Here is a 15,710-nt window from a genome sequence, read left to right as displayed (position 1 = left end):
ATTCCTGATTAAGAAGTGACTGAGTCATAAAATTTAGAGAGAAAAAAAAGAAAATTTAGAGAAAAAAATACGCTGTGCTATTACCTTGTTTTTACAACGCTCACTTTTCTCATTCTCTCATTCATTATCTTATCATTTCCTTAGAATAACCCCTATGAGATAAAAGGTAGATCATACAATTCACTGACTTGCCTAATGTCAATATAGTTTGATATCTGGCAAGATGAAAACACAGCCTTCAGTATTCTGACTCCTAAGAAAGAATCCTTTTAGCCTTCCGTATTTAAAACCATTAGGAACCAGGCGTGGTGGCAGGCACTTGTAGTCCCAGCTACTTAGGAGGCTGAAGCAGGAGAACTGCTTGAACCCGGATGGTGGAGGCTGCAGTGGGTCAAGATCGCATCACTGCACTCCAGCCTGGGCAACAGAGAATCTGTCTCAAAAAAAAAATAATAATAATAAAACCATGATGGGGCTGGGCACAGTGGCTCATGCCTATAAACACAGCACTTTGGGAGGCCGAGGCAGGCAGATCACTTGAAGTCGGAAGTTCAAGACCAGCCTGCTCAACATGACAAAACCCTGTCTCTACTAAAAAATACAAAAATAAGCCGGGTGTGGTGGCAGGCGCTTGTAATCCTAGCTACTTGGGAAGCTGAGGCAGGGAGAATTGCTTGAAACTTGGAGGCAGAGGTTAAAGTGAGCCGAGAACATGCCACCATACTCCAGCCTGAGTGACAGAGTGAGACTCTGTCTCAAAAAAATAAAAAGTAAATAAAATCATTAGGGAAATGCATCTCAAAGATAAAAAAATCAATATTCACATACAGCACAGTGCATTTACTCAGGCCACTGGATGTCTTATTTTTATAAAAATTGTTAATGATTTCTGCTTATGGGCCCATTATATACCCTGTGTTTAAAATAGTATCTAAGATATGAAGAGTCAGGTTGCTAGATATAAGATTAATATAAAAAAAATCAACTGTGTATCTTTATGCTAGCAACAGCTAGAAAAGATTTGTAAGACCTCCTCTGATTAAAAAAACTATATAATTTTAATGAAAGACATTAAAGAAGATATATACAAATAGAGACCTTTTATGTTCATGGAAAAGAAGGCAATATTAAAAAGATGTAATTCTCCTCATATTGAACTACAGAGTAGACACAATGCTAAAGTACAGCAGGATTTAATCTTAGAACCCAGCAATCTGATTCTAAAATTTCTATGTAACAGGAAGAGCCAATAATGAAGAAAAAGAACACTATTGGTGGTGGGGCAAGGGTCACAGGGGGATGGAGACACACCTACCATATACCAAGACCTATTATAAAGCTAAAGTAATTATGGCACTAGAGCAGGGATGGACACATGAACCAATAGAAACAGTGTCAGAAACACCCACACATGTAAGAAACTTGATATACGATGATGCAGATGAGAGGCAGAAAGACGGGCTCTTCAATACAGTGGTAGAATGCCGGCTACTTATGTAGGAAACGAACCACTGCTTCTCATCATTTAGAAAAAATGATTTCAGATGGATTAAGAATACATGAAAAACAATGTTAAAATTTCTACCTAAAAATATCTTTATCACCTAAGAGTATGGAAAGAACGTTAAGTCATAAAGGAAAAGCTTGATAAACTCAACAATATTAACTATATTCAACTACTTTAATAATGAAACAAAAACCACTAACCTCAAGATATTTGCAACACATAAAACTGACAAAGAAGGGCCGGGTGCAGTGGCTCACACCTGTAATTCCAGCACTTTGGGAGGCTGAGGTGGGCAGATCACAAAGTCAGGAGATTGAGATCATCCTGGCTAACACAGTGAAACCTCATCTCTACTAAAAATACAAAAAATTAGCCGGGCATGGTGGTGCGCACCTGTAGTCCCAGCTACTCAGGACGCTGAGGCAGGAGAATCGTTTGAACCCGGGAGGCAGAGGTTGCAGTGAGCCAAGATCACGCCACTGCACTCCAGCCTGGTGACAGAGGAAGACTCTGTCTCAAAAAAAAAAAAAAAAAAAGACAAAGGATCAGTATGTAGAAACTATCAAGAATCAGTTACCAATGAAAGAAAAAATGACAGCAAAAGCAGGCAAGAGAAGTAAACAAGCATTTAAGGCTTTGAATTTTTTGGTCATCTATATTTTCACAGAAGAGAAAACATGAATGGGCCAAAAACCATATGAAAAGATATTAATGAAGGAAATGGGAACTATAATCACAGTTACACATAAGTTCATATTCACCAAACTGGCAAAAAGGAGACTCCTGACCATTTAGATTATTTCAATTTTTTTTTTTTTTTTTTGCTAATATTAGCAAGTATAATACTCTGGTTTCTCTTCAGGATTTAATCTTAGAACCCAGCAATCTGATTGTAAAATTTGTACGTAACAGGAAGAGCCAAGAATGAAGAAAAAGAACACTGTTGGTGGTGGGGGGAGGGGACACAGGGGGATGGAGACACATCTACCATTTACACAATTCTCTTCAGATTGTGTAAATCTTTCACGTTTTATTAATACTAGCAAATATAAATTTACACACATATAAATATTAAAATGTGACAAATACCATTGTAGGTGTATATTTGGATACATTTCTGATTATTTAAGATAAATTCTTTAAGTTGTTTAATGGTAGACATGTTTAATGTAGATTTTTTGAGATATATTTGCCCCAAATTGTCCTCCACACAATATTACTAATTTACACAGTAGTATACGAGTATACTTCCTGCACCCTCCCCAACACTACTAAAAACATAAGTTTTGCCAAATTTACAGGTGAAAATTTGTCCACTGAATTTTTAATTTGTATTGATTTAAGTAATAGTGAGGCTAGAGATTTTTTGTTTACTGTTTTTAGTTTGCACATGTTTATTCATTTAATTCTCTGCCCATTTTTCTACAAAAGTGTTTAAATTTTCTTAATGACACAGTAAGTTCTTAATATATATTCAGGATATTATTCCTTTCTCTGCCAAGCACATTAAACTTAATCATTTACCCTTTGCTTTTGTTTCTATTGGCTTAACTAAAGTATTTATTTCCATTTTTACACAGTCAAAGAAGTATTTTCCTTCCTGGTTCATTCTCTGATGTATCTTTTCTTTTTGAGACAGAGTCTCACTTACTCTGTCACCCAGGCTAGAGTTCAGTGGCGCAATGTTGGCTCACTGCAATGTCCGCCTCCCAGGTCAAAGTGATTCTCCTGCCTCAGGCTCCCAAGTATGGGATTACAGGCATGCACCAACATGCCCATCTAATTTTTGTATTTTTAGTAGAGATGGGTGGATTCAACTCATCTCTCTCGTATCCCTCCTACAGTAAAAATCTCTCATCCAAAGAAGGTAACAGCACCTTCCTGAAAGGGTCATTTCCAACATTAACTAATGTAACTTATGAATAGTAAAGCAATATATGAATATCAATCATTGAAGCCCCTCAATAAACCAGAGTTATGACACCACATGACCATCAGTTGACAGAGATCATATGTACCTGAGCAGATGCACTTGGAGATGACAACAGTCTAGAAAGTCAAACAGGAAGGAGACTCTGATAGGAACTTTCATTTCACATCCCTTCACAGGTTCGGGAGTACAGAGCAGTCACGAGAAAGGCCACAGACAATGAGGGCTCTCCTACCTTACTTACTCCTCCCCTTCCTCCGCCAACTCTGTTTCTTTGTGTACCACCACTCTTGTGACCGACATGTCAGGGTGCTGTTCTCTGGCTTCCCTGATCGCCTGAGCCAGTGCCTGCCAAGGTCAGGACAGAGAACAGCTGTGAGCTCGGAACAGTCTCCACCTTACAACAGCAAAATACATACACGGTGATCACCTGGGACCCAACCTCAAGCCAAGAGGCACTCACTTCTTTATTTGAGGAAGCAGCAAGATTTGAAATGGGCTCATTGTCATTTTATAGATTGCTTCTCATTTCCTACATTTCCCAATCCTCTAGTCCACTTTCAAATAATGACACGTGGAGGAAACATGTTGGCTTTGAATCCCAGGCTTATTATACTCACTGTGAGATTTGGAGAAAACAGTCTTTGGGGCTTAGCACTCTTACCTGTAACCCGAGACCAATGCTGAGTTGTAAAGATGATTTTAAGGTTTTCTGTGTGAATTGAAGTAATGATGTAAGGCAGCCAGCATAGTCCCTGATCTAGACATTCAGGTGATAGTAGCCATCACCTAGTTGCCTGAAACTGCAAGGCACAGGACCAAGCCTTGCTCATCTTTGTCCTCTTAGGCTCTCAGTAATTGTTTGAACTAAAATGTCTGCTGAACTAAAAGACTGCAGGAAAGATGTCTATAAACCTCTAGGGCACAAAACTAAAGAGCAGTAGCAACAAACATACAATCAGTAAAGCTAAAAAACAGAGACTGACTCATCTTCAGGTTATAAAATACAGGGCCCTATTTGACAGTTGACAAAACTGCAGGCACAAAGATCAATGGGTCTTTCTCAAGGCCATCGAGCCTGTGAGCAGCAGGACCGGAGCAGAAAGGACCCAGAGGGCTGACTCCAGTGGTTCACGGCCCCTTCCTTGGACCAAGTGGTAAGAAAACAGAGTTTCTCTGTGTTTCATCAGAAAGTAAACTGTGTAAAAGTGTTGTGGCACAATGGAAAGATCCTATTTTTCAGAGGAGGAAAATGTCTTTCTTAATTATTGCTCATTTTGTTTTTAAAGAAGTTTTGGGAAGAAAACAAAACACCAGAGAACAATACTCAAAGTCCAGGAAATAATTCTCAAGGCTGGGTGCAGTGGTTTACGCCTGTAATCCCAGCACTTGGGACACTGAGGCAGGCAGATCACCTGAGGTCAGGAGTTTGAAACCAGCCTGGCCAACATGGTAAAACCATCTCTATTAACACAAAATCAGCCAGGCATGGTTGGCACACACCTGTAATCCCAGCTACTTGGGTGGCTCAGGCGGTAAAATTGCTTGAACCCAGGAAGCAGAGGCTATAGTGGGCAAGATTGTGCCACTGCACTCCAGCCTGGGCAACAGGTTTGAGTGAGACTTCATCTCAAAAAAAAAAAAAAAGGTATAGGAAAGAATTCTAAAACAAAGAGAAAATTTTACTAGGACAGAGATTACCATATCTCATAAAGAAACTATACATTTGAAAAAAAGCCATGCAATTTTTTCCTTTGCTGTCAGCTGCCTAAAGGGACAACTGCAGTTCTTGTTTGCATGATAGTTTCTGTCAGCTGTAAGGTTACTGAGCAGAACTCTGAGCCTCATTTCATTAAAAAAAAGGTAAAGATACCAAAAAAAAAAAAAAGACATCATTTTTATACCAAAAATTTTTTGCACAGAAACTTGGAAGACACTTGAGCCACCTGTGTCGGGACTAGACAGAAATGAGACATGGAACCAGCCTCCAACCTAGGCAGTAGCAGAAGTATTTGTCAAGTGGGGAGAGTGAATGCCTGGAGGGCTAATGTGAAGCAGGAGCAGGAGCAGGTAGCCAGTTCCAGAGAAGGTCAGAGAAGCTTTTCAGTGTGTTGATTGGAATGGGAATAGGGAAGGGAGAGGAAGCACAGGGGTGTAGTTCTACTGTGTGTGTGTGTGTGTGTGTGTGTGTGTGTGTTCACAGGGAAGGAGAATGGAATGATCCAAACCATTTCTACATGTTGGTTTGTGCAGTCCACACTGGGAATAGCCAAAGACAAGGACAAGCTCTGGTAAGAGCCAAATGTAGCTACAGACAAATGATCAAATACTTTGAGTTTGTGTTCACTCCAATCATCTGCCTACAGAAAACCAGGGCAATTGTTAAAGAGAAAATGTAGATGACGCCCAAGGGAAGGCAACATGTGTAAAATACACTCTAATTAATAGAAAGGTTGGGAAAAGCAAAAACTGCTATAGTCATCCTGAAATACATTCAAAATCAGTTTGTTGTAACTCCTTTCATTCTATAACATCAGCACACTAAATTAAATACTGTAAAAATGTTAATTTATTATGGCAATAATAAGGATTATGAGAAAACTATCATATCTTACTGCCAAATTGAGAAATTATTTCTTAGAAAGAAATACGCTCTGAAGAGCAACTGCAGTGTAGTTTATCCCTCCCTGGTACGGAGCTGAAGCGTCATGACCAGCACAGGGTGAGGCATCTGCAAAGCAAGTTTCTGTAAAAGCACGCCTCTTTGATTTGCCAACACAAAAAATACTTCTTTTTTTCTGTCTGGCCCAGTGAAAGTGTGCTTCCATTTTAAGATTCCTTTTAACGTAGGCAAGGAACTGAAAATGAGGTCCATGTTATGAAGGTCACTACATGATCAACATCAGATTTTGACAGGAAAGCGATTTCATCATTTAATTTTAAATAGCTCTGTCATCTCATGACAGGCTTTAAGGAGAAAGTGAACTCACAACAGCTTCTGGTGACAAGCATACCAAAAGCCACAATTACATTTACTCAAAAATGTTGGCCAGGTATGGTAGCTCATGCCTGTAATCCCAGGCACTTTGGGAGGCTGAGGTGGGTGGATCACCTGATATCAGGAGTTGAAGACCAGCCTGGCCAACATGGTCAAACCCCATCTCAACTAAAAACACAAAAATTAGTTGAGTGTGGTGGCATGTGCCTGTAGTCCCAGCTACTCAGGAGGCTGAGGCAGGAGAATCACTTGAAGCTGGGAGGCGGAGGCTGCAGTAAGCCATTGCACTCCAGCCTGGGGAACAGAGGAGGAGACTCTGTCTCCCCCCGCAAAAAAAAGTTTATGCTATCTCACAAACATACAAAGGCGAAATTTCTGTTCTCTTCATTTAGATATCTAACCTCAGTTTTAGAAAGGGCTGAAACATCACTTCATATACACAAAAAGAGATTCCTGTCCTGGCAGCAACAGCACTAAGGCTGCAAAGTCATCATGATTTTTTTTAAGAGTTAGGTGCTATGTGTTATTTTGGTGGTTGTATTTCAGATTGCGTTTTTAATATTTACCTTTTAGAAGCAGTACTACCTAGATTTGAATTTTTGCGTCAAACAGGCCAAAATATTCTTTTGCCTTTTATAACAAAATTATTTTGCCATTTGTTATAAAAGGCAAAAGAAAATACATAAGTGAAACCTGAGTATAATACTGCTGGAAAGGTGGCATTTTAAAGTATGTGAAAGGCCTAGTTCAGTGGGGAAAAGGGAAAGAAAAAACAATGGCTGGGAGAAGACTCTAGAGACCCTAGTTTGCACTTTCCACCATGCCAAAGAATGTGGGCTGTGCCTCACATATTCTAGGAATTCAATGAGTGCTTATTGAGAAGAGTCCCAGAGAGAGAGTAAGAAGCAGGTTTGCTCCAACTTGAGGTCAGGGGACTCTCAAGACTGTTCCAGTGGACAATAGAATAAGTCCCCTCTGGAAAGCTGGAAGCTTGTTTTCCGCATAGGTCATTCATTTTCCCATGGTAAACAGACAAGTGTACTAATCCTCTCCTAGGAATCTCCAGTCCTATGTCAAAATCCAGAGTCAAGGCAACCTTTTAGCCTCTAATAATGCTTAAGAAAAATTTAAAAGTACATTATGATTATGTAAGTCAAATCATGTTTACAAAGGTCAGAAAAAATTAGGAGTAATTTTCTTCTTAGGCATGAAAAAATCCATTTATCTCTGATCACATATAGGAAGCCTTTCTCAAATGAGAAATTCTGTTCTCTAAAATTCTCTTTCCTGAGCTCGGTATTACGTCCAAGCTGTGTAACTATCATTAGCTCCTACTCCCCAGCTGAGATGGTCAATTGAGTATTTCTTTTCCTCTTCTTCAAGTTGTTATACAAAGAAAACAGCTTGGTCTCCTTTAAAGCTGAGTTAAAATCACTGAAAAAAAAAATTCTCAGCATCACTTGGGACTGCAGTCTAAAATTAAAACTGCTCTCAAAGTCTCCAGCACTCCCATTCATCACCTGCTCGAAGCCATGCATGCTGCCAAAGTTAACATTAGAATGGAAGCATGATTCTTTTAAAAAATTTTCAGAATCAATGTAAATTTTCACTTTGTAAGAAACCTTATATTACCTCCCCTCCCCAAATAACAGCAATTTAATAAATAATTTTATTAAATTATTTTTAATACAAAATGTACATAAGATAGCTACAAAAGCATATATAATTTAATAAAATTAAACATTTAATAAAAATATTTATGCATTTGTAGCTATCTTATGTACAGAAAACACCTGGTAGTAAATGGTTCAACTTTTCTTTTTTTTTTTTTTTGTTTTTTTTTTTGTTTTTTGAGACGGAGTCTCGCTCTTGTTACCCAGGCTGGAGTGCAATGGCGCGATCTCGGCTCACCGCAACCTCCGCCTCCTGGGTTCAGGCAATTCTCCTGCCTCAGCCTCCTGAGTAGCTGGGATTACAGGCATGCGCCACCATGCCCAGCTAATTTTTTTGTATTAGTAGAGACGGGGTTTCACAATGTTGACCAGGATGGTCTCGATCTCTCGACCTCGTGATCCACCCGCCTCGGCCTCCCAAAGTGCTGGGATTACAGGCTTGAGCCACCGCGCCCGGCCAATGGTTCAACTTTTCTAATGCCATAAATATACTTGAAAAGTTCCTAAAAGTAGGCATAGGTCAAGCTTAGAGGCTTTCTTCATTTTTTGGAAGCCAGTACATTAAACTGCCATTCATTTTTAAATATTTGATCACTTGCTGTTAAACTAGGCACACATGAATCTAGTTTTCCAAAAATCCTCCAGATTACTTTGACCCAAAAGTGCATGTAAAGCGAGTGGGCAATAAAGAGAAATCTGTGTTTTATGCTGATTCAGAGGCAGGGAAGCTCGTATCCAGGCCGTGTCTTTATGGCCTGCTTAGGAGGTAGACTTCATCCAGGAGGTGCTGGGAGAAGAGGTTTACACAAGTATGCAACATGATGACAAATGTGAAACTTAGAAAACAAACATGGTCATTTCCGGAACTCGAACTTACTTACCTGGTCGTGATCAATATCTGCATCTCCTGTAATCACAATGCGTTTCTCAATTCTTGTTTCAGAAATTCCACCTTTTACAGTCTAAAGGTCATAAAGAAGAAGAGGAAAAAACAGCAATCACTAAAACATGTTTACACAGAGCAAACAGAGGTGGAGTTCACCCAGACCTGCTGATCATCATAAGGCTACATACACCAAGCAGCGGAAGGCTGATATTCTAGAAACACTCTGTGCTTTATTTTTAAGCTCAATAGAGAATCCTATTACTAAAGTTACAGCATCCACAAGTACTCCTCAACTGAGAGCAACCTTAAAAGTAATTTATCAATATTCAAGATGGCATCTGTCCCATCTTAATCTCACTTGATTAAGATAGGACAGATATTATTGAATCCAAGTAGCTCCTTTAGGGCATTCTGTTATAATTTCCCAAGTTTCTTTACTCCTAGCTGGCCAATTTTTAAAAAGTAGAGTAGAGTAAGGAGAAATCAGTTATTTGCAAAATTACAAGAAACTGTAACAATTTAGGTATCTGTTTTTGGTTTGAGAAATTGTTTGATGTGACAGATACATTTTTTCCCCATCACAGAAGACTTCTGTATGATTCCATGGTTTTGACTGACAGATTCTGAGCATACAAATTCATTTGCTGATTTTGTTCATTTCATTCAGTGCAATAATTTTAAAAAGGATTTGCTTTGGTTTAAGATATGGAAGATGGGTGAGATTTTTGTTAAATGTTTGATGACACCCTACAGAAGTAGTCATGCATGCGGACATGGCGCATAGCTGGACAAAGGCTGTGGAGGTGCCTGGAGGAAGGCGCTCCCAAACAAAGTGCCTCACAGCGTTATGGGCTCCCTGCAAGCTGAGAGTGCCTGGGGCACATTGGATAAGGCTGAGGAGATCATCTGGCTGTGACCTTCTAAAGAGTCAATAAGCAAATTCCACACCGTCCTGGGAAAGCACACGTCCAACTTTTACAACTTGGATAAACGCACACTCTCAGTCACAAGTGACGGTATTTTACTGTAAGAATCAAGACTTATCACTAAATTTAACAACTGCATATGCTTTAAAATGAACACCAACAGTACCTTGCATTTATGTGGCTTTTAAAATTTTGCTGTTTTGTAAACTGTTGTTGAAACATGGGTTGGAAAGGGCACAATGGATACCTTTAAGACCTTCAGACACTAATCCAAAGTAAAAAGTAGAAGCAGTAGGAAATAGTGGAAAATAAGGCTGGAGTTGGAAATCTGATGACTTCAGCATGAATCAGAATCACGTGGAAGCTTCTGAAGACACTTCCAGGGTTTCAGGAGGGCTGGAGTGGGGCCTTGCTATTTATACTTCTAATGATGCTCCAGGAGAAGCTGATGCTGTTGATCCAGGGACCACTGGTTACCCAGTGCTAAACATTTAGAGAATATGCGGGGAGAGAGGAAGGAATGCCCCAAATCAGCATACTAGCAATCTTAAATAAATGAGGAAAATTCTACATTTTTTGAACAACTTGCTGAAAATTCTGAATGATGGCCTTCATTCACTTGCTTTAGTCAGGAGGGCTGGCTTAATAAAAGTAGAAGCACAAGTTTGTTTTTATAAATTATAAATTTTATTAAATTATTTATGCTTTTGTAGCTATCTTACATACAGTTATTCATAACGTATTTTTACCCCCTTGTACTTTACAAAAGTGCAATTTGGCTTGAATGCATTTGTCAATGGAGCCTAATTTCTTGGATGCTTTAAACCAAGGCATTTTTATTCCACTGGCACTGTCTGTATCTTACATGGAAGTGTGTACAAGAACAGAGAAACAATTCGGAAAAGATTCTGTCCGTAATGCACCATCCTCTCCATATGATCCCCTACATTGCTTTACCTTGGTGATGTGTGTGGTTGTCGTTGTTGACACGGACTCAGATGTGATGGTTTGTGCAGTCAGTAACGTGCCCGAATCACCACCAGCCCCGCCATCAATCTTTGGATAGTTGGGGGAAAAATACAAAGTAATGCTTAACTTCCATTATGTTGTCAGAGAAGACCCCTGCCCCATCGAATATGCATCTTTTAAAATCTATGTGGTTTGCATGTTTGTAGTGGTAATTTACTGCCCCAGAGAGTGGCTGGTATTTAAAACCAAGGAGAGGCTAAAGGCTAGGTACACATGGAGAAGTAAACTCCATTGTGTGAGGGGAGAAAAAAGAGGAGAATGGACGAAAATGGACACAGGAGGTGGAACTGCAAGCTACAAGGGAATTATGACATAATTTGTCTGAAGGACATTTGCAGAAGCTAGAAAAAGAAACTAGAGAGACAGGCAGAGAAGTTTCCACAGTGACCAGCAGCGCTGAGTTTGTTATGTTTTAAGCACAGGTGGGTAAAAATAGATAAATATTTTATCAGATTACCATGTAACAGAACCTGACTAGGACACACTGAATCTGCCTGATTTGGTTATCTGCTTACCTTAGTAGATTTGTTTTATCAACTACATTGTTCCTGTAATAGTTTATATTTGTGAGCATATATATGGGCACATATATTTCAATACTCTACATACACATGTGCTCTCTACATACATTTATATAAATCCCATACATATGTTAAAATAAATTTTAACTTGTTTGCTTTGATATTGAAAGATGCAGAAGGTTCTAGAGTTTCCAAGGGGAAACAATGAAGCAAATTAATAGCCTAATAGTTTATGTTAAGATCACAGAACATATTTGTCTTCTGTTTCCTGACACTGACAAAAGGAAGTAACTGGATGGTACAGAGTCTCTCTGACTGTAAGAGGAAAGCTCTTTCCAACGTGGGTCATGCACCTGTACTTCTTCATTCTGGCAACTTACCACAATACAGACACATGACTAATGTTCCCCCGCCGCAGTCATTTATAAGAAACCTGTTTGTGCTTATATGGGATCAATGCACACGCAGGGATGCCATACCCAAAATAATTTTCAGAAACGTTTCATATGTGCATGCATTAAACCTTTTAAAAATATATTGAGAGGACAATAACCTGACCTCCTCCACCATGATACAATTCTATCACAGAAGGTTCAATTTCTCAGTGAAGAAAATATTTATTGTATATTCTCTTTTGAAATGATGAATGCTTTCCCCCTTTTTTTTTTTGTTATTCTTAAGGTTAAACATCTTAATGCTTATTTCAAATCTTTACAGAACCAATGTGTGAAAACCTAAAATCAAACACACAAATCTTATAATTCCTTAGACACATGGTATCACCATTCACATAAGAATGACTACATATGTCTTTAGAAAAAATCCCACATGAAGGAGAAGCACAAATGTGTATGTGCATGAATGTGTTATTACAAGCCAGAATGAGTTGACTGGGTCTATTTTCACGGAGTTAGAGAGGGAAGAAGCCTAAATTACATCCACAACTAGATCCAATTATTAATCCATGAATTTTATCAGATAAACCTTGCAAGACAATTTGTTTCCTAAGTGTACACAAACATTCTTGCATATGTCAACTCAGAAATGGCTTTCAATAATATGAACAAGATTGATACTCTCTGTCCTAAATAATCATATGTACAGTTCCCCTGTAGTTACAGGGTTGCCAATTGAATTGCAGCTCTCTGTCCCAATCTAAGAGAGAAAAATAGCAAATTATGTTGTTGAAGTACAGTTACAAAGTGGAGACACAAAAGCTACATTAAAGCCAGAAACATGTAAACTAAGAGAAGAAAGAACGAAAACACAGACACTCTAAGCGAAAAAAGAGTTCGAACAGTCCAAGGCTAGAACTTTTGTACCTGTGGAGACTCATATGTGATGGTTTTGGTCTCAGTTTGGACAATGGGGACTTCCTTGGTGGAGATTTCTGTCCTTTGTGAGGCATCAGAAATTGTTACCATCTCTGTTTTTACCACTGGTGGCTGAGGTGGAAAAGGAAGGGAAAAATAAATTCTAGAGGTAATAAAGTAAAAGTGCTTAATGGAGCCTTCACAAATAATTGTAAGAAACATATCCAAACACACACTCATGCACAAAAGAAAAGAGTAAAAGCAAATAATCTAAAACAAACAAAAGAAAAAGAAAAATTTTCATTCGAATATATCTTATGTACACGTATATACATATATATGAATGTGCACGTGTATATACACATACATGAAAAATAAGCTGACATGATGGCTTCCTAAATTATGTTACTCTTCAAATTAAGATGGTCCCGAACTACTTACATGTCAAGCCTAGTGTATAGTCTCACACTCTCACACACACACACACACACACACACTTTAGCTTTGGGCAAGTAATAATAAATTGAAAAGAAAATAGAATGAACTATGTGAAGTGACCTGTCTCTATTTTTATCATAGTTTAAAGAACCGCATAGTTTGTGTGAAGGCTCACTGCCTTTAACTGGCACACCAGCTAGGTAGGCTAGGATTTGTTCTTCTGCCCAAAATGCCTTTTCTGCCTTATTGTTAACAGACACACCATTTTCAGAAAGGATGTCTTCAAGTGTTACTGTTTTCAATTATACTTGTCTAAAACTTGCAGTCTTTCTTCTGTATTACATAAGTTAAAATGCTCTGTCTAAAATTACTCCATCCATGTTGCACCAATGCTTTGAACATTTAAAACATTAAAGGAAGTGTTCGACGGCTTATTAACATTGTAGTCTGCCGAGCATGCATGATTAATATTAATGCAACACCAGACTATACTACTACCAAAATACTGCAGTACTTTCTTTGAGAGAACATTCTCAACAGGGATAATTATTTAAAGAAGAGTAACCATATGTCAAATACAGAACAGTTCAAAGTGTTCAAAGGCTCTTGAAAAATCTTCTCTGAAGTGAAACAGAAGTTTAAAAGTAACATGGTTAAAATCCACTTCATTATTTTAAGACAAAGTCACTTCAACATTTTCCATCCCATCAAAGAGAACAAAATAGGAATAAATCTCTGTATTGTAGGCATTTCATATTAGAATCAAGAAATATTCCCAAGGAAGTAAACTCTCCCTCAGCCTAACTCCCAAAGGAGAGATACTGCACCTAGTGACCAAAGCTTAATCTAAGAGAAGTCTGAAAAGTTCTCCTCTTCAAAGAGAAAAGAGAAAGATTCATATCCAATGTAGATAATCCATCAGACATATAATCATCTGGCAAAGACTCCAGAATTGACATTAGGATGGAATGAGAAGAGAGGATCTCCTCCTATCAAATAGCCTAGCCTCTGGTTGCCTGGAAGGATAGAAAGGTTCTTAACCAAACCATATAAACCCTGGAATCCAAAAACGGAAATCACAGCGGCATTCAGGAAATAACATTCTCATCACTGCTGGATACTGTATTCGGAGAATCACAGTAATCAGAGCCTGCTGTCATTTCTAAAACTGTGAAGTTGAAGAGTAAAAGAATAAGCCAAGAAGTCAAACCCAGTCATGACATCAGGAGCACACGCACTCAACAGTGACCATTTTTTTTCTCAACATTACATACACATTTTTCTAATTAAACCAAGGGAAAAAAAAAAGGCATTTAGTTTGAGGAAGCAGTGCAACTAAAGACAAAACAGTTGGAAACACCCAAAACATGCAAAGAAAAATTTAAACGTGGAAAGGGAAAGAACACTGGATGTGGTGCTTGCAGGAAAGTTTACCCTACAGGTGTCCAGTGGCAGCAGAGAAGCTGGAACCCATGAACTGAGCTGGCAGAAAATCCACAGAGCAGTCCCTTCCCCCTTCCTCCCATGAGAGAGAAAAATCAGATTCTTGTTGAAAAAAGCTGAAGAACTGGGAGGACAGGAGAAGAAAGGCAGGAGTTCCCCACCTGAGAAGCAGCTCTAGAGTTTGGCTCCCACTTGGGACTCCCATTTACCTCTGAACAACAAATAATTTGTGGCAAAACATCAATGTCAACATGGGACACCTCTCCGTTAACTTTCTGTGGCTCTTCCTCTGCTTCTTCTCCCATGTCTTGCTTAAGAGCGCCTTCGTGTACACTCTTCTCTCCAGGGATCTTTGGGGCACCTATATTTTCCTGGATCAGTGTTTCTACTGTGATTACACTGGCACCTGCTTGTGTGACTGGGTTGGCTTCGGGCACTGCTTCCTCCCTCTCTACTACCTTGGCTGCCAGGCGGGGTTCTTCCTCCACCTCTTCTTCATACTCCTGTTCCTCCCTGATGGTGCCCTCGGTCACTCGGTGGTGGGGACGGTACTCTCCCACGTCTTCCTCCTCACTCTCACTGCTGCTGCTGCTGCTCTCAGAAGACAGGGAGGTGGAGTCTTTTTGTGTCACAGGCTCCACCTTACGTATCTCCCCAGGACCACTCCCAGGTGATAGCTCTTTACCATTCATTTCTTCTGTGATTACTCTTTCGTCTTTCCCAACCTCTGCCCGCTTCTTCTCCTCCACTATATTCAGAGTCTCATGTGAACTCTATACAAAAAAAGATGGACGAGGGAAAACAAAAATAGATGAATAAATAAAAAGCACGGAATCCCAAATTAACTGATGGCAGATTCATGTCATGGAGAAAAACAAAGATGATTATGATGGCTGACTGAAAGGGAAGCGGGGCAAATGTGAGGGCGATGAGGAACGTGAGGCAATGGTGTTAATGTGGAAAAAGGGGAGAACCTTAACAGCATCCCTGGCTCCAGTGCAAGGCCCTTCTGACTCAGGAGCACGTGTCTGCGGAACAAAAAGCAA

At 39.3% G+C, this 15,710-nt stretch overlaps 1 protein-coding gene across 31 annotated transcripts in view; it reads right to left on the bottom strand.

Moving 5' to 3' along the window:
- Window positions 1–15,710, bottom strand: part of EPB41L2 (erythrocyte membrane protein band 4.1 like 2) — a 225,463-nt gene that overhangs the window by 15,828 nt on the left and 193,925 nt on the right. For 11 of the 31 annotated variants that reach the window (XM_012458316.2, XM_064360686.1, XM_012458317.2 and 8 more), the window contains 6 exons: window positions 15,639–15,692; window positions 14,874–15,437; window positions 12,793–12,915; window positions 10,878–10,976; window positions 8,990–9,070; window positions 3,673–3,785 (listed from right to left, as the gene is read on the bottom strand). In XM_012458316.2, the coding sequence (XP_012313739.1) occupies window positions 3,678–3,785; window positions 8,990–9,070; window positions 10,878–10,976; window positions 12,793–12,915; window positions 14,874–15,437; window positions 15,639–15,692 (1,029 nt within the window). In that variant the 3' untranslated portion in view covers window positions 3,673–3,677. The remainder of the gene's footprint in view (window positions 1–3,672; window positions 3,786–8,989; window positions 9,071–10,877; window positions 10,977–12,792; window positions 12,916–14,873; window positions 15,438–15,638; window positions 15,693–15,710) is intronic. The other 20 variants (XM_012458328.2, XM_012458331.2, XM_064360696.1 and 17 more) reach the window with 7 other exon arrangements.

Source organism: Aotus nancymaae, unplaced genomic scaffold (genome assembly GCF_030222135.1).
Source record: "Aotus nancymaae isolate 86718 unplaced genomic scaffold, 86718_ANA_hifiasm-v0.15.2.pri h1tg000040l, whole genome shotgun sequence".
NCBI lineage: Eukaryota > Metazoa > Chordata > Mammalia > Primates > Aotidae > Aotus > Aotus nancymaae.
Note: the sequence above shows the minus strand (reverse complement) of the source record. Positions and strands in the feature narration are given on the sequence as shown.